The sequence below is a fragment of the Mytilus galloprovincialis genome, chromosome 10, assembly GCF_965363235.1.
Source record: "Mytilus galloprovincialis chromosome 10, xbMytGall1.hap1.1, whole genome shotgun sequence".
NCBI lineage: Eukaryota > Metazoa > Mollusca > Bivalvia > Mytilida > Mytilidae > Mytilus > Mytilus galloprovincialis.
This window is the reverse complement of record NC_134847.1, coordinates 82,959,400-82,984,848: the sequence shown is the minus strand read 5'-3', so window position 1 is coordinate 82,984,848 and position 25,449 is coordinate 82,959,400. Positions and strand designations below refer to the sequence as shown.

Sequence of the window (25,449 nt, the reverse complement as noted above, 5' to 3'; positions counted from 1 at the left end):
TGCATGGATATTCTAAATAGCTAATGCCTTTTGTAAAGAATCAATATTAAGGGTTTAGACACGAAAATTCCCCCAACATTTGACATTAAGTTCAAAATTCAAGGAAACATCATGCGTGTAAAATGATGACACATGTTTACACAGGACAACCAAATGTCTTTAAAAACTACGATTTGACCAACAGGTATACCTACAGGTCAAGGTCATTGTCATTTAAATGGTATGATCATTCGCGACATACATGCAGTCTAATTAGTGTTTTTCACTTTCATACGAAATGTCGTAAGTCTGTGACGAAATGTAAACAAGTTATTGCTCGGTCAAAGTTAAAGAATACGATCAGAAAACGAAAAGATATATTTCCCAATTATACCGACACTCTTTTGCCGGAGTGAATATTATCATAAAACATATGAAAAAAAAAAAAACTTTGTACAACATGAAACTCATACGATTGATACAAAGCACACAAAAAGAACAACAAAACCACAAACGAAACAAAGTACTCACAGTGAATGAAGCTAGTTGGAAGCTTTTGACAACTAACAAAAAAGTCATGTATTATTGAAATAGCAATAAGTACCGATCCAAAATCAAATAGACTTAGCGTCAAAATGTTCAAATTTAGGTAACGACAAGTTTTTAGCAATTTAAATAGTTGGGTTTAATCTGCTGATACAAACAAAATAAATATTTGTACCGATTAAACAATATTTAAAGATATAATTACAGTGTTGAATTGGTAACCTTTTATAAAAATGTGCGAATGGATAATCATAAAAATAAGAAGATATGGTATGATTGCCAATGAGACAACTCTCGATATCAACCAGACAAAATAAAATAGAACTTTAAATCACCGTGAGACCTTTTAAATTTCTTACATGTGCAAAACCCATTCCGCAAATTCAGCTTTAAAAGTCCCCGAAATGAAAAATGTACAACAGTTCAGAGGAAAAAACTAACGAACTGATTTATGTACAAAATAATGAATACAAATACATATGATACATGTATACAGTATATGTCTATCAGGATAGCATCTAAATTCACGGTTGCGATAAACATAACCGTAAAAATAAGAATGTGCTATCCCGTTAGTAATATATTTCTACAGGTACAGTAAAACTTCCAAACCAAATATTTGTATCTTAAAAAAAAATTAATGGTTTTAAAGTAATGTGTGGTGTCAAAATCATTGACTTACATTTTACCAGTTATACATAGATTACGTTCATTGAAATCCAAAACGTCTCTACAAACCCGGGCAGATGGAATATATAAATATAGTGATAAAAAAAAATGAATCCCAGCAAATTGATAAATTTGCCAGCTTAGAAGTCATTATATAAATATACATACTTTTTACAACTACTAGATTTGAACAGTCAAGATTAAATAATTGTCCCGTTTTCTGGTATTTCATTGTTTATTAAAACATAGATCAAAGAAAGCTAATGTACTCGGTTATAATAATGCACGTGTCAAATTTAGTCCAGTTCTGCTATATAAAGTTGTGCAAATTAGTTGGTTCATAAGACTGTGAATCGGAATTGTAGTAAGCAGACTGAATTGTCGTTTAAGGTCAGTAACTAATTCTCTGTTGTTTGGTTGTTTTCTATATAAATTTAGGAGAAGCGAGTTAAATGATTTTAAAATGTGTGTTTTAGTAGAGTAATTTGTTGTTTATTAATCATATAATATTCATAAATTTATAAGACCAAGTTCCCGCACAATGTAAACACTGTATTAGATGTTCATTTGAAAAGAAAAACCAAAACAAAATCAAAATCGTAAACCAGTGTGAATTAATTTGTTTTACATCCTACATTCCTACATTGAACTTTTGATGTAGGTCTTAAGCAAGAGCCAAACAAAACATCACCTTTCATTAAGGAAATGCAACATAAGGGGCCGAAAATATAATCCTTTTTAATTTTGTCGTACATGTTTCTGAATAATGAATTTGTATTTCAAAATAATGAATACAAATACATATGATATACAGTATATGTCTATCAGGATAGCATCTAAATTCACGGTTGCGATAAACATAACCGTAAAAATAAAAATGTGCTATCCCGTTAGTAATATATTTCTACAGGTACAGTAAAACTTCCAAACCAAATATTTGTATCTTAAAAAAAAATTAATGGTTTTAAAGTAATGTGTGGTGTCAAAATCATTGACTTACATTTTACCAGTTATACATAGATTACGTTCATTGAAATCCAAAACGTCTCTACAAACCCGGGCAGATGGAATATATAAATATAGTGATAAAAAAAATGAATCCCAGCAAATTGATGAATTTGCCAGCTTAGAAGTCATTATATAAATATACATACTTTTTACAACTACTAGATTTGAACAGTCAAGATTAAATAATTGTCCCGTTTTCTGGTATTTCATTGTTTATTAAAACATAGATCAAAGAAAGCTAATGTACTCGGTTATAATAATGCACGTGTCAAATTTAGTCCAGTTCTGCTATATAAAGTTGTGCAAATTAGTTGGTTCATAAGACTGTGAATCGGAATTGTAGTAAGCAGAATGAATTGTCGTTTAAGGTCAGTAACTAATTCTCTGTTGTTTGGTTGTTTGCTATATAAATTTAGGAGAAGCGAGTTAAATGATTTTAAAATGTGTGTTTTAGTAGAGTAATGTGTTGTTTATTAATCATATAATATTCATAAATTTATAAGACCAAGTTCCCGCACAATGTAAACACTGTATTAGATGTTCATTTGAAAAGAAAAACCAAAACAAAATCAAAATCGTAAACCAGTGTGAATTAATTTGTTTTACACCCTACATTCCTACATTGAACTTTTGATGTAGGTCTTAAGCAAGAGCCAAACAAAACATCACCTTTCATTAAGGAAATGCAACATAAGGGGCCGAAAATATAATCCTTTTTAATTTTGTTGTACATGTTTCTGTAGAGTTTTCCATGTTAAACTGAAATATCTAGATATAGTTGTTCAGCCATAAATTGTGATACATTATATAGATGTTGTGAAGAAGGGATTTTACAGCTTAATAATCTCTTCACACTACATGTAAGAATATCTAGCTTATTTTCTATTTAAGATTACAAAACAAGGCTTTACATGAGTTACAGCAGTTTAATTTCATTCAGATCTTTTTAGAAATATGACAGCTGTTTTCCATTCGTTTGATGTGTTTGAGCTTTTGATTTTGCCATTTGATTAGGGCCTTTTCGTTTTGAATTTTCCTCGGAGCTAAGTATTTTTTGTGATTTTAATTTATACCGCGGTTCAAATGTCATAAATCGATTAGGAGAAAATAAATCCGGATTACAAACTAAAACCGACAGAAACACGTCAACTATGCGAGGAAAACCACAGAAAATTTGAAGTGCAACAACAAAAATGACAATGCAACATACATACATACATAGAAACGAACTATTAGATAACAACTGCCGTATTCTTGCCTTGTTACAGGACATTTTATGAAACAGAGATGTGGCTAGCCAAACCTCGCACTTTATTGCAATGTTAAGCATACCGCTAAAATGACAACATTACATGACAGGAATACAGTACAAATAAATGCAAGAACACTCAACACAAAGAAAAACATAAATACATAATGTTATAGTATATTTTGACATGTTAACCACAGAATATCAACGAATATCTTAAATTAATTTAGGACATTACACAAACACAGCATAATAGAATTACGAACCAGTTGTTATTGTATTGTTATATGTTAAATAGCATTTACTATCTTAATATATTCTTCACTTGTATTTTTGTCCATCTGATGAGTTAAGCCTTTTTCAACTGATTTTTATAGTTCGTTCTCATGTTGTACTGTTATATCACTGTGCCAGGTTAGGGAGAGGGTTGGGATCCCACTAACGTGTTTAACCCCGCCACATTATTTATGTATTTGCCTGTCCAAAGTCAGGAGCCTGTAATTTAGTGGTTATCGTTTGTTTATGTGTTACATATTTGTTTTTCTTTCATTTTTTTACATATATAAGGCCGTTAGTTTTCTCGTTTGAATTGTTTTACATTGTCTTATCGGGGCATGTTATAGCTGACTATGCGGTATGGGCTTTGCTCATTGTTGAAGGCCATACGGTGACCTATAGTTGTTTATATCTGTGTCATTTTGGTCTTCTGTGGATAGTTGTCTCATTGGCAATCATACCACATCTTCTTTTTTATATTCTTTTTAACACAGGGGCGACTTGAGATGAAACACACTTTACTGGAGGTTAACAGAAGACTTTTACCAAATAAGGTCATGGTTACTTATAAAAGACAAAGATTGACTGCTAATTTTACTGTATCCTTTGCAAATCAATTATTTTAAATCTATAATTGACAAAGAGATGTACGGATAAGAACCTAACATTTAACAAAGAAGCAAGATATTATGAAATAAGTTATATTTAGGCCGAAATCTTACATTTTATCTAAACTGAAAAAATACATTGATATTACATGTATCATTACAGCTAACGAAGATCAATAATATTTTAAACAAAAATAAAATGCGAAGAGAAAGAAAAATAAAAAGACAAAAACAAAAAATAAAAAGACAAAAACAAATAATGAAAAGAATAAAAAAAAAAAACAACCTCGGTTTCCAGAAACAGAAACGTGGAAGACATCTCTCAACAGCACCAGATCATTTGATTTTGTAGCTTGTATAAGAAAACTCAGATTGGGAATGTTCAAGTTCTTGGAAAAAATCTAAAAATCTTGTGAAAAGAAATACACCACCCACTCCCTCGATACACACAATAGTTTATTAAAAAAGATATAATTTCTAAATTTTTCTGTATTGACCTTGTTATTGGTCCGAGGCAACCTTGCTATTAAACTAGGTAGTCATTTAGCTTAATGCAAAATACACATAGGTTATAATATTTCCTTAACACAATATCAGATTTATTTCCTATTTTTTGACATGACATCATGTGTAGTAAGTATTTATGATATCTATGCACAAATGTTTTGATTCATACATATGCATGTATATAAGATATTTATGATATATACATTAGCTTTTTCTAGAAAAATTAATTGGTTGCACCAGTAATCCATAGTTTGAAAGAAACTTAAGCTTATTGAAGTTACATCTTGCATATCTTATCTTGAAACAGATGAATTTAATTATACCTACTGGTTGATGCATTAATACTATAACTTCTTTCAAGAAAAGAAAAATATTTTAGGAACCAATGTATTTTGTTTTGGGTTTCATTGTAAGCTTAATGTTCAGAAAACCTTGTGTTTCTTAGTAAACGTGTATGACAGATCAATATTTGGTTTGTGGTTGGTAATGAAAGGAAATAGTCTGATCAACTATTACCATATGGTTTAGGAATGCTAAACTAAATAAATATTTTGGAATGTGTCAGTTTTTGTAGATGATCAACAGTACTTTCGGCTACCCTAACTCGTAAACAACTGTTAAGCTGTTAAGGTGTTGCGGGCGTTTTGATAGACAGATATGTTCTAAAAAAAAAAAAGTTTACCGATACAAAACCAGTCGTGGACAGTGACTACATGATTCTAAGTTTGAACAAAACTATAATTGCAATATAATTCGGATGTTTCGTTTTTAAGCCGAGTTCCATTCAACATTGTTACTCCATAATTGCTCATTTAAATGTAGCAGAAAAAACAGGAGTGTCTGAAACTTCTAGCAATTTCAATACCAGTGTGTAGTGGAATTTGTGGTACGTAATCAAAAGTGGTGTTTTTTTGGTGAACTGTAATTAGTGATTTCATCTTATCGACTTATTTTTTTTAAATCTTCAAATTGTTTGCATTTCTTTTTTTTAGAAAACAGTTGTTTTTCATAGAATTAAAAATACATGTTTTGCGTATGTGCGCTGTAACGTCCTGTAAAATTTTAGATTTGGGGTGTCAAATTATTTTCTTACTTCCTCTGTTGAACATAGTTTAATGTCGTGCCCTTCAGGAATAACATGACTTACCTACAAAGTTTAAAAGTATCACGACGGGTGTCTATTATAGAACAGGAAAATATGACTGTAGAACACATGAGTACACACATGGCTTGTTTGTATATTTCTTTTGCCTAATCGTGTGTGTATAGGGTTTTGTGAGACTGATGTTGGATTCTTTATCTTTTTTTTATTTTGGTCATTACATAATTGTCTGTCTTCTTCGCCTTGTGGGTTTTGATTGCATCATTAACGTATTTTTTTCTTTTTGTCTATTGAAGACATAGATTAACATTGAACCCTATAAATACAAGTGAATAGCAAGCACTGTCAACAGATGCTTCCCGAATTGTACAGTTATCAAGAGATTTTTTTTTATTTCAAGTGTTCGAAATATTTACAAGTAAACTTTGAAGAACAAATAAAACATGTATTATTGCGTTTTTTTACCTGACGTGTATAAAACAATATAACTATGCAAGGACTAAATGTTCCATGTTCTATACAAAGTCAGGTATTTGGAAACCAAAATGGTTACCAATACTTTCACATATAGTCCCAATATACATGAAGACTCCTTTCGAGCTACGCTAAAATATATTTGACAAATGTTTCCCTGACCCTGTCTAACTCGCTAGGAGGTCTAAGGATACATGGCTAATAATGTTGCTAAAAATATAATTTACAATTAAAAGGAGTTCATCCACCATAGAAATTAGGCGACGGTTCCTTGAAAAAGAAAAAGAAAAGTTACATTACATTACACATGTTTCGATACATTTCATTTAACATTTAAAAATGGACAAGGGTTTCTTAACCCTAGCTTATCTAGAGGGTCCAAATAATAAAATAAATAAAACGTATTATCATATACTTAGACTAAATAACATATGATTTTTACTGTATGATAATAGCATTAAATTAACGTATCTTTCATATTTTTCGAATTGTTGCTGATATGAAAAGTTTATCACATGCTTCGATTGTTATCACATGCCTTTCCGTAACGTTATCGCATGGCATTCCGGTGATACTCGGCATATTCTGGAAAATACACCGCAATGCTACGTTTCCAGTTGAAAACATTACAAACTAGTGTACAAAACAATTATTTGGATACTGAAAAGTGAATTGTGTAATATAATAATAAAAAAAAAATATAAAAAAACAAACAAATTATTAAATAAATGCATTTTTCATTAGTTCCGAACATAAATAAAAATTCAAAGTTAATGGGAAAAGATGCCTGTTCCAAACAGTGTTCATAATGTATATTGTTGATGTTTTGTCAATTCGTTCATATTAGATTTTTTTTCGTCTCTGTTGAGGCATATGGTAAAAAGATTTCATATCGAATGTTATAAATTTTGAGTCCGACGTCCATGAACTTTTCACTCTCTGAATTTCTATTTGGGAACCACGTAAAATGATCAATATATGAATCTGTTATTTTTTCCATTGTTGATATGAAGCATATGATGAAAAGATCATAACATGTCATTGCCATATCGGACGTATTATCAGCCCTCGGTCAATATCAGCCCTTGAGCCATGCGGCTCTTGTGCTGATATTGAACCTAGGGCTGAAAATACATGCGATATGAAAAATGCCATGTAATAATCTGATATTATTGTATAGCAATATAATATTTCCCACAGAAAGTAACCAAAATTTAGCGTGCAATAATTGTAATATTGCACTAGTGCAATAAATTTTCAATATGCATGACGTCATCAACGACAAAATCTTAGTTTAAACCAATTTTTACTTTCAAACATTATATTACTATTAAATAAAAATATAATACTATTTACGAGATTTAATCTAGAAATTCTGATTCAACTTCATAAGGACACATTCATATTTCCTCTGAATACTTTTTTTTGTATAAAAGTGACACCTAACATCCACGTATTCCAACATCAATCCGCATTCCGATAGAAAACAATCTTATTCGGAAGACTCCGTATACATACTATAAGTATTTTATTATAATTATATTACAAAATATTGATCACATCATGCTAGTAGTACCAGACTTGCAATTGCTTTACATCAATCCGACATTAATTTAATGTTTCGGCGGTTTCTGTATTATATGCTAATGATAAATGTATAACATTTATGAAAGGGTTTTAGCATTTTAGGCCCGTCATCATCAGTCATCAGGGATTTACCTATATCAATGTATTTTAATTTTGTCGTTGTCAATAGATCTACAATATTTCTATGCTTTTTATAAGCTATTATTGGTTTGCGTGAAAATATTTCGTTGCAAACTGCATCTTGTTTTAGTAGATCCCAATGTTTACTAATGCATTGTTTTAATTTATGAATGCATGGATACATAACTGAGGCATTCTCATGTAACAGATCTGATTTAATCAGAAAAAGGCCAAACAAAACACAAAGGTTTTTCCTTAAGTGTTGGCAACGAAATTTAATCCATGCGTTCATAAATTAAAACAATGCATTAGTAAACATTAGGATCTAATAAAACATGATGCAGTTTGAAACGAAATATTTTCATGCAAATCAATAATAGCTTATACAAAGCATAAACATATTGTAGATCTATTGACAACGACAAAATTAAAATAAGTTGATATAGGTAAATCCCTGATGATGGTGGGCCTAAAATGCTTAAACCCTTTCATAAATGTTATACATTTATCATTAGCATATAATACAAAAACCGCCGAAACATTAAATTAATGTCGGATTGATGTAAAGCAATTGCAAGTCTAGTAATACTAGCATCATGTGATCAATATTTTGTAATATAATTACAATAAAATACTTATAGTATGTATACGGAGTCTTCCGAATAAGATTGTTTACTATCAGAATTCGGATTGATGTTGGAATACGTGGATGTTAGGTGTCACTTTTATACAAAGTCGAGACAGTTTATTAATTATTGTTTTTCAGAAGTACAAAACTGCTGCTGCACATTCTGCAAATAACCAATATTAATAGATAACAAGGGAGTAACTGAAGTGTCGAACTTACGCATGTTACTTCTGTGATAGTGTTAAAAAATTGATTGTACTATTGAACCTGATTTTAAAAAAAAGTATTGTTTGGTCTTAGAGGACTTGTTAATGCATAATAGCTGTTTGGTTCGAAATTCAATCATTACTGAACATACCTATACCACATATCATTTTATGCTGTAGAATCATATGGCTTCAGAACTACATAACAACAGAATCCGAGATAATCAAAGACGTGAAATGGTAGCTGTTAATATGAACGACGGGGATGATGATGATGAAGCACTATTAGATAATACAACTGAGGATTCAGTTACATGTGATGAACAGGTAGAGGCAATTAAGTATATGGACATACATATATATATATATTATTATGTTATACTTTATACTTATAGAATAGCTTGTTTGCAATTTATTCCTATGTCACCATACATCAAGAACTGTGTAATAAACCAAGGTAAAGCTGACAAGAACAGACGTCACTCGACTCACGAAAGCTATATGTATAGCATAGTTTCCCGAGCTTTACGAATTTTAATTTTTTGAACTACAATTATGTTTCTGCAAATTATAAATTTTGATATAAAATACATTCAGTTCACCGTTATGTTAGATTTTTCTTATAATATTCATGTAATGATACTTATAACACAATATATATCGTCTCGAACATAGTCTAGCAATGTTCGATCTGCAAATGTTTTGTTCTTTCCTAAGAGAAATCCGAACCCTTGCATCTGATGCATCGTGGCAGTACCGATTGAACTGTGTCCAGCGCCCTAGCCCACTCGACCAACTAGGCTTTATACAAATGTGGCTTTCGTTAGACGATAAATGCTTTTCCTCGTTACATGATGTATAGTGGCAAGTTGATGGCATACCTTTCAGCTGGTGTTTGTCTATCGTAAAGGATGACAATATATATGTACACAAATGTGTATTTGTTTTATATACGTGAGGTAGTATAATTATTTGAAAATATTTACGACCTTACACGTTTTGAATGACCCGTCTTAGATAGCAGAGGGGCACTATATGTTCTGCCTAGTGATATGTGCATTCGTCTGTTATTCCATATCAGTTTATTGTTTTGGTCAGAATATTTTTTAGTGTAGTAGTTAAAAGAAATTTAATACACTATTGAAAAAAAGATGATGTGATATGATTGTCCATGCAAAATGACCTAAGAGATATAATGACGTAAAGGTTTACAACGAGGTTAATAATGATCAAAATCTATACATATTCATTCAGATACATCCTTTCTAAATTCTAAAATCAAGGTTATAAACTTAGTTCCACAGTTCACTGAACATATGACACTGGGATAATCTGATGTTTATTTTTTGTTCCTTTGCTAACTTTTGCTTCGATTCTTGTTGCATAATGTTTTCAGGAATTGTCAACTTCGTTTATTACGCAACAAATATGAAAGCTTAGAAAAGCAAAGAAATTTAACGTCATAATTGAGTTTTGGCCAGTAAAGAACTGATAACAAGTACACAATACTTCTATTATGTTAAATGAACTTACGACAGAATTTTATACGACTGCAAACAATTTTTGCGGTCATTTATATTGTATGATTGACATTGGCGTCGTCGTCGGCGTCGTCCGAAGACACATTGGGTTTCGCACAATAACTTTAGTTTAAGTAAATGGATCTCTATGAAATTTTACCGTAAGGTTTAATATCACAAAAGGAAGGTTGGGATTGATTTTTGGGGTTATAGTACTAAACAGTAAAATCACACAAATACTGAAATTAGAGGAAAATCAATTCGGAAAGTCCATAATCACATGGCAAAATCAAATAACAAAACACATCAAAAACGAATGGACAAGAAATCTCATATTCCTGAATTGGTACAGGCATTTTCAAATGTAGAAAAAGGTGGATTAAACCTGGTTTTATAGCGCAGTGAAGGAAAAAGGGGCCAAAAATAAGCATTTTGTGGTAACTTCCAGACAATAACTTGTGTGTTAGTGTTTGGATCTCCCTTACATTTTCCTACAAGGTTCCATATCACAAAGGGAAAAATGGGTTTGAGTTTTGGGGTAATTGCCTCAAAATTTTAGGAATTTAGGGCCAAAAAAGGGTAAAAAATCAAGCATTTTTCTAGTTTCATGACAATAACTTGTATGAATCTTTCTGAAATTGTACTACAAGGTTCCATATCACAAAGGGAGATATGGCATTGATTTTGGGGTATTTGCCCAAAAGGTTTAGGAATAAGGGGCCAAAATAAGCATTTTTCTAGTTTTCAGCAAATAACATGTCTTCAAGTGTATGGATCTTCCTGAAGTTGTACTGCAAGGTACCATACCACAAAATAAAGGCTGGGATTGAGTTTTGGGTGATGAATCATAAGGGGGTTCAAAAAATTTGGGCGGGGTTTCTTTTTTAATATTTTTTTTCTTTTTGGATATTGGATCATAATAGGTATTTAGACCGCATTCATTCTGTCAGAAACCTATATTGTGTCAAATTGTAATCACAATCAAAATTCAGAGCTGTATCAAGCTTGCATGTTGTGTCCATACTTGCCCCAACTGTTCAGGGTTCGACCTCTGCGGTCGTATGAAGCTGCGCTCAGCGGAGTATTTTATTTTTATTTTATACATGTGACTGAATATTTTTTTGACATTTATTTGACTGCGGGTGTGTTGGACATTTATACGACTGTATAGCTATTTTACATATGTTCGACTACATGTTCCTATTAATTTTACATTCATTCTATTTATTTGCATATTTGTTTGACATATACATGTTTTACAAATTATCTTGTTGTTGTAGTTGTTGCAGGAGACGGTAACTAGTTACCTACTGGACTTATCTAGTGCCTACCTCATGGATTATATGAATGAAAAACTAGATCTTGCTGTGGATAATAAAAGGCATGCAACAAAAGCAAAATGTATTTGTCAGTTTGCTGAGTCACTTAATTTAGCAAAAATGCAGATCGTGTAGGGTCGATGAACTATTAACATATATATACTCTTTCGTTTGTAAAATCTTTGTAATGTAAATGATTTTAATGTTATTTAACTTACATCTCTCTTAGGAATTATGACTTAAACAGCAAGTCATAAACACTATGACATTGTTGTAAATGTGTTAATATTTGTTAAACGAATCATCAAGAGTCATTGATTTGATTCAACACATAACTCAGTTGACTACGGAATGTCTCCACACTGTTCAAATTTGAAGATTAGAGGTTTCTTGAGTGGTGGAACTTTTTATGCCCACCTACGATCCATCTTCGATAGTAGAGGGGCATTATGTTTTCTGGTCTGTGCGTCCGTCTATCCGTTAGTCCACTGAACATAGAAAATGATAGTGCGAAGTTCAATCAACTTAAAACTTCGTACACAATTTTCCTATAATATGATCTTTCTAATTTAAGTGCCAAATTAAAGTTGTGATCCAATTTCACGGTCCACTGAACATGGAAAATGAAAGTGCGAGTGGGGCATTCCTGTACTATGGACACATTCTTGTTTACTTATATTTTAAAGGGAAATGCTGATTGCAATGTAACGAATGGATATGGCGTGCAATTACACAAAAGAAGTGTCTTAAACGTGTTTTTTATCACAATTAATTCAACTGTTGAATTAAATACAGGGACGAAATAGAAAAATATAGAAAACTGTGTTATTAGTAATATCATTATAATCAAAAGTAAACTTTCGTCCTGTAAAAACTGAAATATAAAACTAAAGACAGAACAACACGAATACAATCATAATGATCAAGAGTAAACTCAGGGAATTGTGCAATGATGATACAAGCATGAAAATTACCACAAAGCATCATTATTATGTTCTTTTTAAGAAACAACTGCTGGCCACTAAAAAAATCATTTTTTCAAGATGGCCACGGCCTTTTTCTAAAATGGATGTTTTTACAGTTTGAAAATACTAATTTTTTACTGGAAAACTTTTCTTTTACCTTCTTTTAGTGAAAAACAGCTATCAAGTTTGGTAGTTACCTTCCTTACATGTGTAAACATTTACTAAAAATGAATATTTGTAATATAACGGGTTTGCACATGCGCGAAATGTATCAAAATTCCTTTAAAAAACATTTGACTATTTACTATAAAATTAGGGTTTTGGGATTTTCAATGATCTTATGATTTGGTTTGATAACATGTTTCAAGGTTATGATATACATGATTTAAACAATTTTGCGCATGCGCAAACTATTTATAGACATAAAGAGCGATTTTTATGCACTACCAGGACACACTGGTATAAATCGTAGTTCATCTCATTACTCTAAAAATCGAGGCTCTTATATAGAGCTGTTAAAGTAAGTGTAACATCTATGATGCCACTGTTTAAAACAAAGCCCATTCAGTTGCAATGATCAGATATTCGATGGATAAGGCGTTAAATGTGGTTAATACGTAGAAACATCAATAGTAACGGCAGATCAGCCACTTTTGGTAATGGCTATTCAGTGGGAATGGCCTGATTTGTACGGCGAAGATAAGTTTATTGTCATGTGAGGTGGATTGCACATTGAAATGACTTGTTATAAAATTCTGGGTGATATATTACGTAATAGTGGATGGACACTAAAACCAATATTGCAACACCTAGAACGGCAGATTCTTTGTATGTATGTACAAATGTACCTAGGACTAGACACGCGCATCAGTTTTGCTTAAATTGTATATATCGGCTTAAGAAAGCTAAACACAGAAATTATAAACATATCATGACTCTGTGACGTTCGATGATTTGATAGACTGGTGTAAGGAAATATAGTCATCTAGACCACAGTTTAATGCCTGGCGTTCAATTATAAAATAGGAACTTCTTGATAATTTGGTAGTATGCTCATTTCATGCGTCAGATTTTGTACAAACAGTCAATATAAAGCATGCTGCCGTATTTATCTAGGTCTTGATCGTGTTAATTATTCTCGATCGTTACCGACCTTCTCCGAGATATGGCTTCGATCTCTTCTCTAACATCACCCACAGGTGGCAATTGATTTTGAAAATGATAATTTTACTGTACGTAAGACTTGCAAATATTTTTCTTATAGCACAATTGATCAGGCAAAAAAACAGAATAATGCAATTGTGAAGGGCGATGTTGTTGTCATAGGGTTAACCGAAGAACCCTTTTAGACAAATGAATGGTAGCTGGACCAGAAGTCAGATGAATTTGAAAGATCTAGTGGTTTGAGGCATTCTATAACAGATGAACCACTTCATGAACACTCTACAAAAACAGGATTTCTTTAAAAAGATCAAAGGCAAACAATACGAAGATCGTTTGAAGCAAATGCCAAACGAAGGAGAACCTGTTTCTTATAACCAAATCAAAAAGAACAACTTCCTATTATGTCCGTAAAATAAAACTGTAAACGTCTCTGTCAAAATCAAAGCTAGAGAACCTTAAAAGTGATTGCGATATCTTTTCTTGACTTTTATTTCTTGTCACAGTAGACAAATTGACTTGGAATATTTCTTTATCCATAAAAAAACAAACTGCTCTTCCGTTTTAGTCTCAGGATGTCACTTTAAACAGTGGTATTAAATCGGTGCAAATGGGTATACTTGAAACATTTTGCGATTAGCTGATCCAAATTCTGACGCAATTGTCGTTGGTGGGGTAGCAATGGTTTATTCCAGGCCACCTTGTTGGGCAACAATATTTGATGATTTTGCAAATGATGTCATACTGCCTTACTTAAAATCTTGCATCGATGAGTATTCAAGAGTAGACATTGTATTTGATGTTTACTAAATGAATAATTTAAAGGCTAGATGTGACAAGTCAAATGCAAGGTTCTTGTTCTAGACGGAAAGGTGTTGGTTCTAGTAGAGCACCAGGGGACTGGAGTAGTTTTCTTTGTGAAGATGACAACGAAACGATTTTTTTCAAGTTTCTTGCCGACAGAATTGCTTCTTTAGAGACTACTAACGATACTTACCAGCTACCAATTGTAATCATGGAGAAGCATATACACGAATGTTTGTCCATGTTCGGCTTGCTTCCTGTACGTGACATATCAAATGCGTTTGGTCCTCGTGTAGCTAATCTTCCTTTCGTTCGTGCATTCAGTGGATTTGTTTTTATCGGATTTTCGTGGGAAAGGGAATAGGTCAGTTTGGATGACATCGGAAGTATTTCCAGATGTAAGGGACGTTTTGTTCTTCGCTGAAGTATACAGACACATACATGGACATCATAGAAGCATTTGTTTTCATCATGTATGACAGAACAACATTTTGCTGTTAACAAGGCGCGATGTAAATTGTTACCCAGGAAGCAGCGGCATTGTGATGCAGTTCCGCCTACTAGAGGTTTTTTTATCGGAACACATTCAAAGAAAAGCATATCAAGAAAGACAAGTTTGGGCTCAGCCTGATTTATGTATTCGACAGGTACCAAGTCATGAACACTGGGGTTGGATGAAAGAAAAAAATCGATGACAGTTGGAAACGAAAAAGGACTTCTTCGGCTGCCGTTACATCCTCCTGTCAGGTACTTATAAAATGCGAAGGCAAAAAATCCAGCTGTGTTGACAACTGTAAATGCTACCGTTCTGTCCTTCCTTGTACGGGTTTTTGTATTGGCTACTGTCAGATTATTATAAGATAACCAACCTGTCTATCTAACAAAACTAGGCATATAAACTTAACAAAGAATGTGATATCACTTGTTAAGTTGATGGAAATTATAGAAACAAATACATTTTCAAAATTTTTGCCACCATTTTGGAACCGGAAGTCACTCTTTTTTGTCATTTATGAGTTGTTTTGTCGTTGTTTTGGAACTGTAATTTACGTTTTATCAAAACTTACATTGGATTATACCTATAAGACAGCTTTCAAGGATTTTCGAAATGTAACCAATTAGATATGACGCCATTTGCAAAATCATCGGTGGTCATCTTGAAAAAATGGAAATTTTTGATGGCCAGCACCTGACTTTTTTTCATTATCGTTTAGTCAAATTTCATGCTTGTATCACGATTTGCACAATTATGTCCATAATATCTCCCACTATATGTGGCAGCTGTCGTGTTGCGCATGAAAGTACAAACTCGGTGATATACATGTCTAATCATGGAAATAAAATGTCAATATAATACTTCCATGGGCTAATTCATCAGCTTTGATTAGTTCAAGGACAAGAGGACGGGATTGTGGTTACGATAATTGAAATATATTTTGTAAAAAAAAAGGAGATACCAGAGTTACATTCAAAGTCATAAGTAGAAATTAAATTGACAACAGCATGGCTAAAAAATAAAACGACTTCGCAAAATAAACTAAGGAATTTGTTGAAGTTGATTGAACTAGTACGTATTTTCCCTATGCTATGAACTTTCTCATTTGAATGCCTAATTAGAGCTTTGACTCTTATGTCACGGTCACTAAACATAGAAAATTATAATACGAGTGTGGCATCCGTGCACTATGGACATATTCTTGTTTTTTGGTATCATTTATAATTACATTGTAGAAAATGAGATTGTCATATCAAAATATGACAATAAAAATGTGAAATGGTTGTATAAAATAAAAACAACAAACGTATACGTATCTTTACGGAAGCAACTAATTTAGGCCATTAATTTACACTTGTGGGAAAGTTTTTTTTAGGTTTTCAAGAGTTTTATTTGTATGTTACAGTAAACACAATGGATTCTTTCGTTTAAAACAATTACATAGATCAATCAACTAATTTTTGCAATTTTTTGCTACTTTATTCATATACCTTCAATGTATATATAACAATCTCATAAAAAGCTTGTTATTTCGAAACTGAATAGCGATCATCCTGCAGACATTCCAAGATATCAAAAGTCATATATATGTTGTGTACAAGTTATCATTTTGTACAAATTATAATTTGTACAAAAATATTGTACACATTATAATTTGTATTTTGCCTTTGTACAAATTATAATTTGTACAAAAAGTGCCTGTACAAATTACAATTTGTACAAAATTTGACCAAAATTCACTTATAACTTGTACAACAGTTTTAAATATGAATTTTGGTGAAAAATGCATTGATTCACAGGATAGAATTGTTATTTACTGACCACACATTAAACCTTATAAACAAAACACACCGTTTTCACACGACTACAAAAGGCAGATTGAATTTCGTAATTTTTGAGAGAAAAAAAGTAAACAAATACGATTTTTTTCAAATTTTTAATACATAAACCACTTTTCCTTTAGAAAAAAGTATCATTCAATAGTACTGCATAATTAGTTCTAGTCGATATTTGGATTTTTTTTTTAAATTCAGAAACTTTGCAAAAATGAGTATATTTGTAAAATTTGATATTATGGATCGTGAAAGATCGTGAAAAGGATCTCGACAGATTTGTTGCCACTTATTCATTATTTCAAAAAATCCAAGGAAACAATCAAATCTTTCTTTAAACAAGTGATGATTTATTATTGTAATTGGTACATCAAAAGATTGGATTTACATGACTTATTCCACTTAAATTTTGTTTGTGAAAAGATAAATGGTTCAATGCCATTGGGTCTGATGATTTTATAATACTACACCAACTAATTTTCTTATAAAAATAAAAGTCCGTCTGTCTGTTCTGCATAAGTTGTATTTTGTTTTTAAAGTTTGTATTGCCTCAACTGATTTCTGTTAAGTTTTATGCACAGTCATATTTATTTATAAAACAAAGATCCTTGTTAAAAAAAACATTGATAAAAAACGACAGAAAAACAACTGACATATTCCTGACTTTAGCAAAGTCATATTCCTAACCAAATCGTGGGTTTAATCTCGCTTTCTTTCTGGGATATTTATTTTTCTAAACGCCTAACTGTGACAGTGAAATACACATTTTTTTTCACAGCAACGGTTCATGAGCTTCATCGCTTGCTATGTGAAGCAGTTAAAACTTGGTCGTCATTGATTTGAGAATCAAAAAATGTTGTGCAATATCCGATTTCATAAATCACTACATCACCTGCTTAAAGGAATGATAAAGAACTTCTTTTGAATTTTGTAACTTAGATGTACTGTGAGGTCATTTAATAGCAATTCAATAATGTGTATCAATGCTTTTTTTCACAAATATCCATATGATAAATTATTGTACAAGTTATAAGTGATTTTTTGCCCGTTTTTGTACAAATTGTAATTTGTACAAGCACTTTTTGTACAAATTACAATTTGTACAAAGTCAAAATACAAATTATAATTTGTACAATACTTTTGTACAAATTATAATTTGTACAAAATGATAACTTGTACACAACATATATACATATAAGTCTGAAAAATACACCCAACAGTGTTAGAGTTATATTTTCTACTGACAAATTGTTGTCCGTCCCTCAGCGGGATTCGAACTCACACCGTTGATACACTACAGCACCAATCACTTAGCCTCATCCGCATCCGCTATATAAAAAAATAACTTCAATAGTCGTAGTGTTACCTTGTCACGGAAGGCGAATCTAGAGATAGACATAAGACACGTGATTTTTAAGCGTGTGTAGATGTTATATTATATATATATATATATATATATGCAAGTAAAAAGTAAAATAGCAAAATAATGAACTCAGAGGAAAATTAAAAAAAAAACAGTTTCTAATCAAATGTCAATATTAAAATCTGGAACGAATGGATAACAACTGTCATATTCCCGACTTGGTACAGTCATTTTCTTTTGAAGAAATTGTGGATTAAACCTGGTTTCAAAGCTAACTATTCCTCTCTCTTGTATGACAGTCGCATCAAATTCCATTATATTGACAATGATGTGTGAACAAATAGGTAAACATGTCAAAAATATGGGTACAGCAGACAACATCGTGTCATAAAATTTATCACTAAAAACGAACAAACATGTAACAAAAAAGCACATAAAGACATCAGACAAAGTTTATTAACAAAATTTTAAAGACAAGAATACAAAAATGATCAATAGCACAATAACACAATGGCGGGATTGATAAGTACAGAGACACATCATATGCATCCAAGAAACACAAAAGGGCATATAGACAAAACACAATAGTAAGAATGAAGGACAAGAATACAAAAATTATAATAGAACAATAACACAATGACGGGATGTATAAGTACAAAGCCACATCATATGTATCAAACAGACTAACCAGTAAAAGCATTAAATTAAAAAAAAGAATGCTATAACACGTTATTATGAAGATAAACAATGTCAATACTCCGAGTTTATACTTTATGACCATCGTGTATCATTTGTGATGTTCAAACGGAATATTTATACACAAGGTCTTGGTACCTTCCGATAATTTTTTTTCAGTAAAAGTACAAGACGTTCTTTGACAAACACCTGGTTCATCAACTTTCTGTTTAGACACTCTTCATTATCAGGGAATATATGATATACAAAAGATTTTAGTGCTTATAAATAATATCTGAAAAACATGAGTATCTGTATTATCCCTGATTACTATTAAAAAAATTATGTGTGAATAAATGCAGTCAAATCTATAACTGTCCATTTCAGACGTGTTCCCCAGACTGAGAAACAGTTCTGAAATGTATCAACACAGACTCTGTTGTGTTCTCTTTAGTTAATAAAATCTGATAGTTCTTTATCAATATCTTATGTTTATGTAATGATAAAAATGAAAGCATGTAAGGATTTGTAAGGATTGGTTTAGTAATTTAGATTTATTTGTCGCCGCATACTCAGTTTTTTTACGTACCTGAAATTCCAGTGTTTATATACCTCCCTCCCCCAAGAAATGTGAATGCTCTCAAGTAATGTATTTGCCTTTAGAAGGTTTTTTGTTTTTGAAATTTTCAATATCCAATTTCACCAGCTATGATAAGACTAGCTTTTGAGAAAAGCTATTACTTGTTTACTATTTAATATCAATATTGCAAAAGAGGGACGAAAGATACCAAAGGGACAGTCTAACTCATCAATCGAAAAAAAAACTGACAACGCCATGGCTAAAAATGAAAAAGACAAACAGAAAAACAATAGTAAACATGACACAACATGACAACATAGAAAACTAAAGAATAAAAAACACGAACCCAACCAAAAACTAGGGGTTACTAGGGGTTATCTATATATAAAAATATCTTATTATTAATTGGTAAATCTCATATATCTTATACAAAGTTCTCAAGACAAAATGAAATAAAAAAAACAAATATGCCGTTGCTATTATGTAGTGGTCATATACATTTCTGGAAATTCTGTGACAAGTAAAAATAGCTTTCTGAAATGTGATCTGTATAAAATATCTAGGTCAATGCAAAACAGTAGTTCAGTGAATCAACATTGTATATCAAGGGCAAGTACACATACATTTATTTATATACAATTTTTCATGATATAAACTGATTATGTGTGTATTGAACTTATCACTTGATTGATCATATATTGTATTCTATATTTCAAACTAGAACATTTACAAGATACTTAAGTTAAAAACTAATTGAAGGTCTTTCCACGTCAATTTTATAAAATATTGATGAGAAGCTACTTTCGGTTTAATACTCAAGGCTATTTTTGGCGTCCACATGGTCTAGGCATAGGCCGGGGGTTACTGACTATAATTTCGGTTATAACTTTGCCGATAGCCTGGTCTAAACCAGAAAAAAATGAACAACATACCATGTTCTTAACAAAAATATTGAAAACATACCCTATTCCATACATCCTCAGAAAATGTATTTACCCTGTTAGCAGACCGTGTAAAATTGTTGCAGTTCTAAATCCGGGTTCTAGACTGTATCTTTAACAGTTAAAAAAGCGATCCTGTTCTAGACAAAAACTTTGGTGAAAAAAGACCCTGTTCGCACCAGCAGTGCAGGAAAAAGCGGCACTGTTCTAACCAGCAGGGCATGAAAAAGGGACCCTGTTTTGTGGCACACTCATACCACGAAAAATATAGGAAGGACCCCTCCCTTTCCCCCCTGGTTTCTTTATACTGATTTATTGTTTACCAGTAACAAATGAATATCATTTATGTCAAATGCATTAGGGGAAATAAGTTTTATTAATATGAAGTTTTCGTATCGCTTCTGTCAAATTTAGACAGAAAATCCTTAGGATATAGCGAGCAAATTGGTAGAAGAAATGTGTCGCTTTCTTTTACGGTTGCGGAGGATATATCACTGCAAAGAAAACAGTGTTTGTGGAGATAACTCTTACAATAAAAAGTTTTCGCCAAAGCAGGGTCACTCTCAAAAGCGCAATATCATATGAAAAAAAGTCTAAGCGACATCTTGCGGATTCACATAATTGGGCACGTAATAAGTTTGGAAGAAGAGGAAGAAAAAACTTATCGGAATAAATACAAGAGCTCTTTACACAGAATAGTGGAAAGACCTTGTAAATATACAATAAGTAGCGTAGCCTGTACAATAGTGACGTACTTTGGGAAAACACTGCGACGATATTTTTTTCTTCTAAAATTCAGTTTACAAATAAAACGTAGATGAAATGGATGATTTTAATTAAACTGATCACAATAAAAAAAAATGCCAGTTAGTTTTGGCTGTTTGATATTTTCATCTTAATACGTATCAGAAGTGCCACGAATGAAGTGGTAGTTAAGGTTGGGATGGACAGAGACTAACCTCATTTCCCTTTATGACTGAGCATTTCTGTTTAGTAGATAGTTCTTATATTTGACCAACTCTTTGAGTATTCACCGTTAGTGGTAAAAAACGGGTAAATTTGTTTTAAATGAGCAAAGATGTTAGAATATGCGTAAAATATATTAATAACCAGTCAAAATCCGGAATTGTTATATAAGGTGAAATTTCAACAGAAGTTATCTATAACATTTAAATATGAATCTGTGTGCATAACAGCATACACCATGTATATTATTACAAAATGTATATTTATACCGCAATATTTGTTTTTTTCTCAATGAACTTTTTTATTCATTTATTAACCAATGAAGTGCGCAGATGAGAACCGAAAATCACAATTTACTGTACAAATCATACAATATTTCAATTAATTTCAATGATAGATTGTATTAAGATTCAGCATAAATACCTGTATTCTGAAAATAACTGCATATATATTTTCTGGGGAAACACATTGATTTGAAATAGAGTAATGAAATAAACATTGTAAACACCGTTCTAGTACAACCGAACCGTATCATTTCGTTCGAAACCTGACGAATATTCTGTATCTCTCATTCGAAACCTATATATTTGTGGACAAGATGCTCATTATTTTTGTGCGTGGCTTCACTTTTAATTTACAACGTTTTCTTCATTTTGTTATATTCTTTTCCAAAATCCGAAAAATCAAATGGTCATGCTACCCCCTCCCCTAATATAAACTACAATGGACACATAATGGACATGATTATCAGTCCACTACACCCCCTCCCCCCAAAAAAAACAAAACAATGGACACATAATGGACATGTTTTTTTTCCCCACTACCGGCGAAGTCGATGAGGACTTTCGATTGTCTGTCTGTCTGTCTGTCTGTCTGTCTACCTGCCTGTTCGGTAAATCAGTTTGCCATATTTTTTCTCTTCCTGCATGAAGATTTTGATTTGATACGTATTGTATTTTTTTTTTTTATCTTGGTAAGATATAGATCAAATTCGAATTTTGCTTTTTTTTATCGTGCTTATGATGAACTGACAATATGAGACATAAATTGTGAACTTTTATTGATAAATAGGCGTACAGTAAGATGTTGACTGGATACATAAATCGTGAATGTTGGAATGGTTGACTACTTAACAATACATTTACGGTAGCCTGACATGATTCCAATATGTAATCAGAACAGTTTTAAACAGGTTCTAGGCATTTCCTGTCAAAAACATGTAAACACAATAAGCTGGCAATAATTAAAGTCTTGTTTTCAAATTCTTTAAAAAACTGAAACATTATGTTTTTTTTAGGATATTATTCTGATAAATAAGTATTAATATGAACAAAAGGGTTCTTAGATGTTTCATCTGATAGAGCCGTAACTTTGGAATGTTACCAGTTAATATACATATGCATCTATACTTACAAACGAGAAGACGGCATTTTGTGTGTCGCTCCTCTTCCTTCCACAATAAACTAATCGTCATGACTCTGTGTCTTATAAGTACCATGCTATGTCGCATTTGTCATCCATTATTATGATTATTCAGTTTGGGTTATTTTGGTAGAAAAACAAACATAAAGGCTTCCGGATATTGTTTACGTTATCAGACCGACTTTTTAGTCGGACATGAATAGAACTAACACATAATGTTCATAAGTACTTGGGGACAGGACAGTTATTTTCGCGTTTATCTGCATGTATACTATGATTATACTACTATAATTTCAAAATGTATATAGATACTCTCTATATAATATAGCAGTGATCGCCAGGGAGTAGAAACTTAGAATCGACAGTTAATACCAAATACACTTGATGTATGATATGTATACGTATGCTCATAGTATACAGAAACGCGAAAATAATGGAATATAATAGAAAACAAAAAATAATGGGCTTTGAAAAAAGGTAGATGGGTTTTCTTTTAAAATTTTCCAGACATAGAATCTTTTACAAAAATTCATCCTACAATAGTTTACATACTTTCAACCAAGCTTAAAATGCCCGCGTTCTGTATTGCTAACATTGAAATCTGTGATAATCCTACAGTCAAGGTAGGGGTAGTTAAGAAGATTACTGTTAGTTGAAACGCTAAGAAGTTCGGGAATGCATATAAACGTTAAAAATATGCCACACACCTATATTCTAACCTTTGAAAATAACAGTAGTGCATTCTAGGATATAGTAATAGTGGTACAGTTTTAGTCGTAAAAGGACTTCCTATGGTAAATTAACTGCATTGTCGATATTTACAAAAATGCAACCTTTAATTTCCTATGTTGTGTTTTTTATTTTGTTAGCCATTGCGTTGTCAGTTTGTTTTCAATCAATGAGTTTAGATGTCTTTCTGGTATATTTCGCCCTTCTTTTGGAACTTGCTTTAATAATAATACAAAAGAGACTACTTGAAAATATACAGAATCAATTTCATCAAGAGTTACTGAAATATAATTTTAGAATTGACAATAAAATGTTTTCGTTTTAGCGTAGACAATTGTCATATGGCTACGGTAATTGAGGGAGACGAGCAACGTTCAGTTGAAAGAAAAGAGTTGCCTGATGGAAAGAAGTTCCACGTGTTTATATCATACAGTGAAAGTGACAGATTGTGGGTGGGAACAGTAATACAGCACTTACAAAATGACTATAACTTTAAATGTTTCGAACATTCAGCGGATTTTATTCCAGGAATAAAAATAACAGAAAATATAGAATATGCTATGTCCAACTCCGCGAAAACAATGTTTATTTTGACAGAGGAGTACAGTAAGAGTTATTGGTGTCAATATGAAGTAGAATTCGCTATATTAAAGTTGTTAGCTGAAATGAAAGAAAATGTCATAATCTCAGTCTTAAAAGAGGAATGTGAGATACCTGGCTATCTTAGACCATTTACCTACATAAATGGCACTGGAGATATGAACGTATGGCTTCCTAAGCTTGCATTAGCCATTGAAGCAGAAGGTATTAAGTCTTTTATTTTAACCTTAAATACATGAAAAAATTGTGATGGAAATGGGGAATGTGTCAAAGAGACAACAACCCGACAACAGAGTAGACAACATTCGAAGTCCACCAATGTTTGTCTTTTTTGCATACTCGTCAATATATCAAAAAGTGTTACATTAATTAATGATGCCTATTGGAATGTACATACGGATAATGTTTTTTAATGGTATTGAAACATATAAATATTTGATAGACATGAGTAGAAAATTGAAGTGTAGGTGAAGGGAAAAGAAATTAAAAAAAAATGGAGGAAACAATTATATTGTAGGCCAGGGCTGATATCCATGTCACTATAAAGGACATAGTTGTACTTAGAATTCTGAAGATCCCTAGCAAATGACAAATTTTGATGCTACCGTTCGTTAAGAGCAAACATTTTCAAAAATCACGCGGTTTAAAGTTGGACGTTCAAATGGAATTATTCTTATAGACCATTGAATTTGATGCAACAACCCCTAAAGAATTAAAATCAGTGCATACGTTTATGATTGAAAAATTTGAGGAAGACTTTTCTCAATGAATTTCAAAATTACGAAAAATCTCCGGAAAAGACAATTTACAGTTGGTATTTTTGTATTGCATATATTGATCCAACTGTTAAAAGGCTTTATTGCCTAGTGCGGTGTCAGAGTTGGCGGGAAGAGTTCTGAAACTATATCATGTTTCATATCCAAAGCAAAATATCCTCATGTAGTAAATAAGGCAACAGTTGTATACCGCTGTTCGAAAGTCATTAATCGATTGAGAGAAAATAAATTCGGCAACTAAAACTGAGAGAAACACATCAACTATAAGAGGAAAACAACGAAACAACAGAAACACTGAAGTGCAACAAAAACCAAAACGACAATGTAACACACACAGAAAC

General features: G+C 31.9%; 2 protein-coding genes across 5 annotated transcripts in view; both read left to right on the top strand.

The window, feature by feature from the left end:
* Positions 1-12,099, top strand: part of LOC143048596 (uncharacterized) — a 38,398-nt gene extending 26,299 nt beyond the window's left edge. For 2 of the 4 annotated variants that reach the window (XM_076222373.1, XM_076222372.1), the window contains 4 exons: positions 4,222-4,326; positions 4,933-4,968; positions 9,140-9,286; positions 11,760-12,099. In XM_076222373.1, coding sequence (XP_076078488.1) covers positions 4,222-4,326; positions 4,933-4,968; positions 9,140-9,286; positions 11,760-11,933 — 462 coding nt within the window. In that variant the 3' untranslated portion in view covers positions 11,934-12,099. The remainder of the gene's footprint in view (positions 1-4,221; positions 4,327-4,932; positions 4,969-9,139; positions 9,287-11,759) is intronic. The other 2 variants (XM_076222374.1, XM_076222375.1) reach the window with 2 other exon arrangements.
* Positions 12,100-24,132: 12,033 nt separating this feature from the next.
* Positions 24,133-25,449, top strand: part of LOC143048594 (uncharacterized) — a 148,557-nt gene continuing 147,240 nt past the window's right edge. The window contains exon 1 of the mRNA XM_076222368.1: positions 24,133-24,536. Within this exon, the coding sequence (XP_076078483.1) occupies positions 24,293-24,536 (244 nt within the window). The 5' untranslated portion in view covers positions 24,133-24,292. The remainder of the gene's footprint in view (positions 24,537-25,449) is intronic.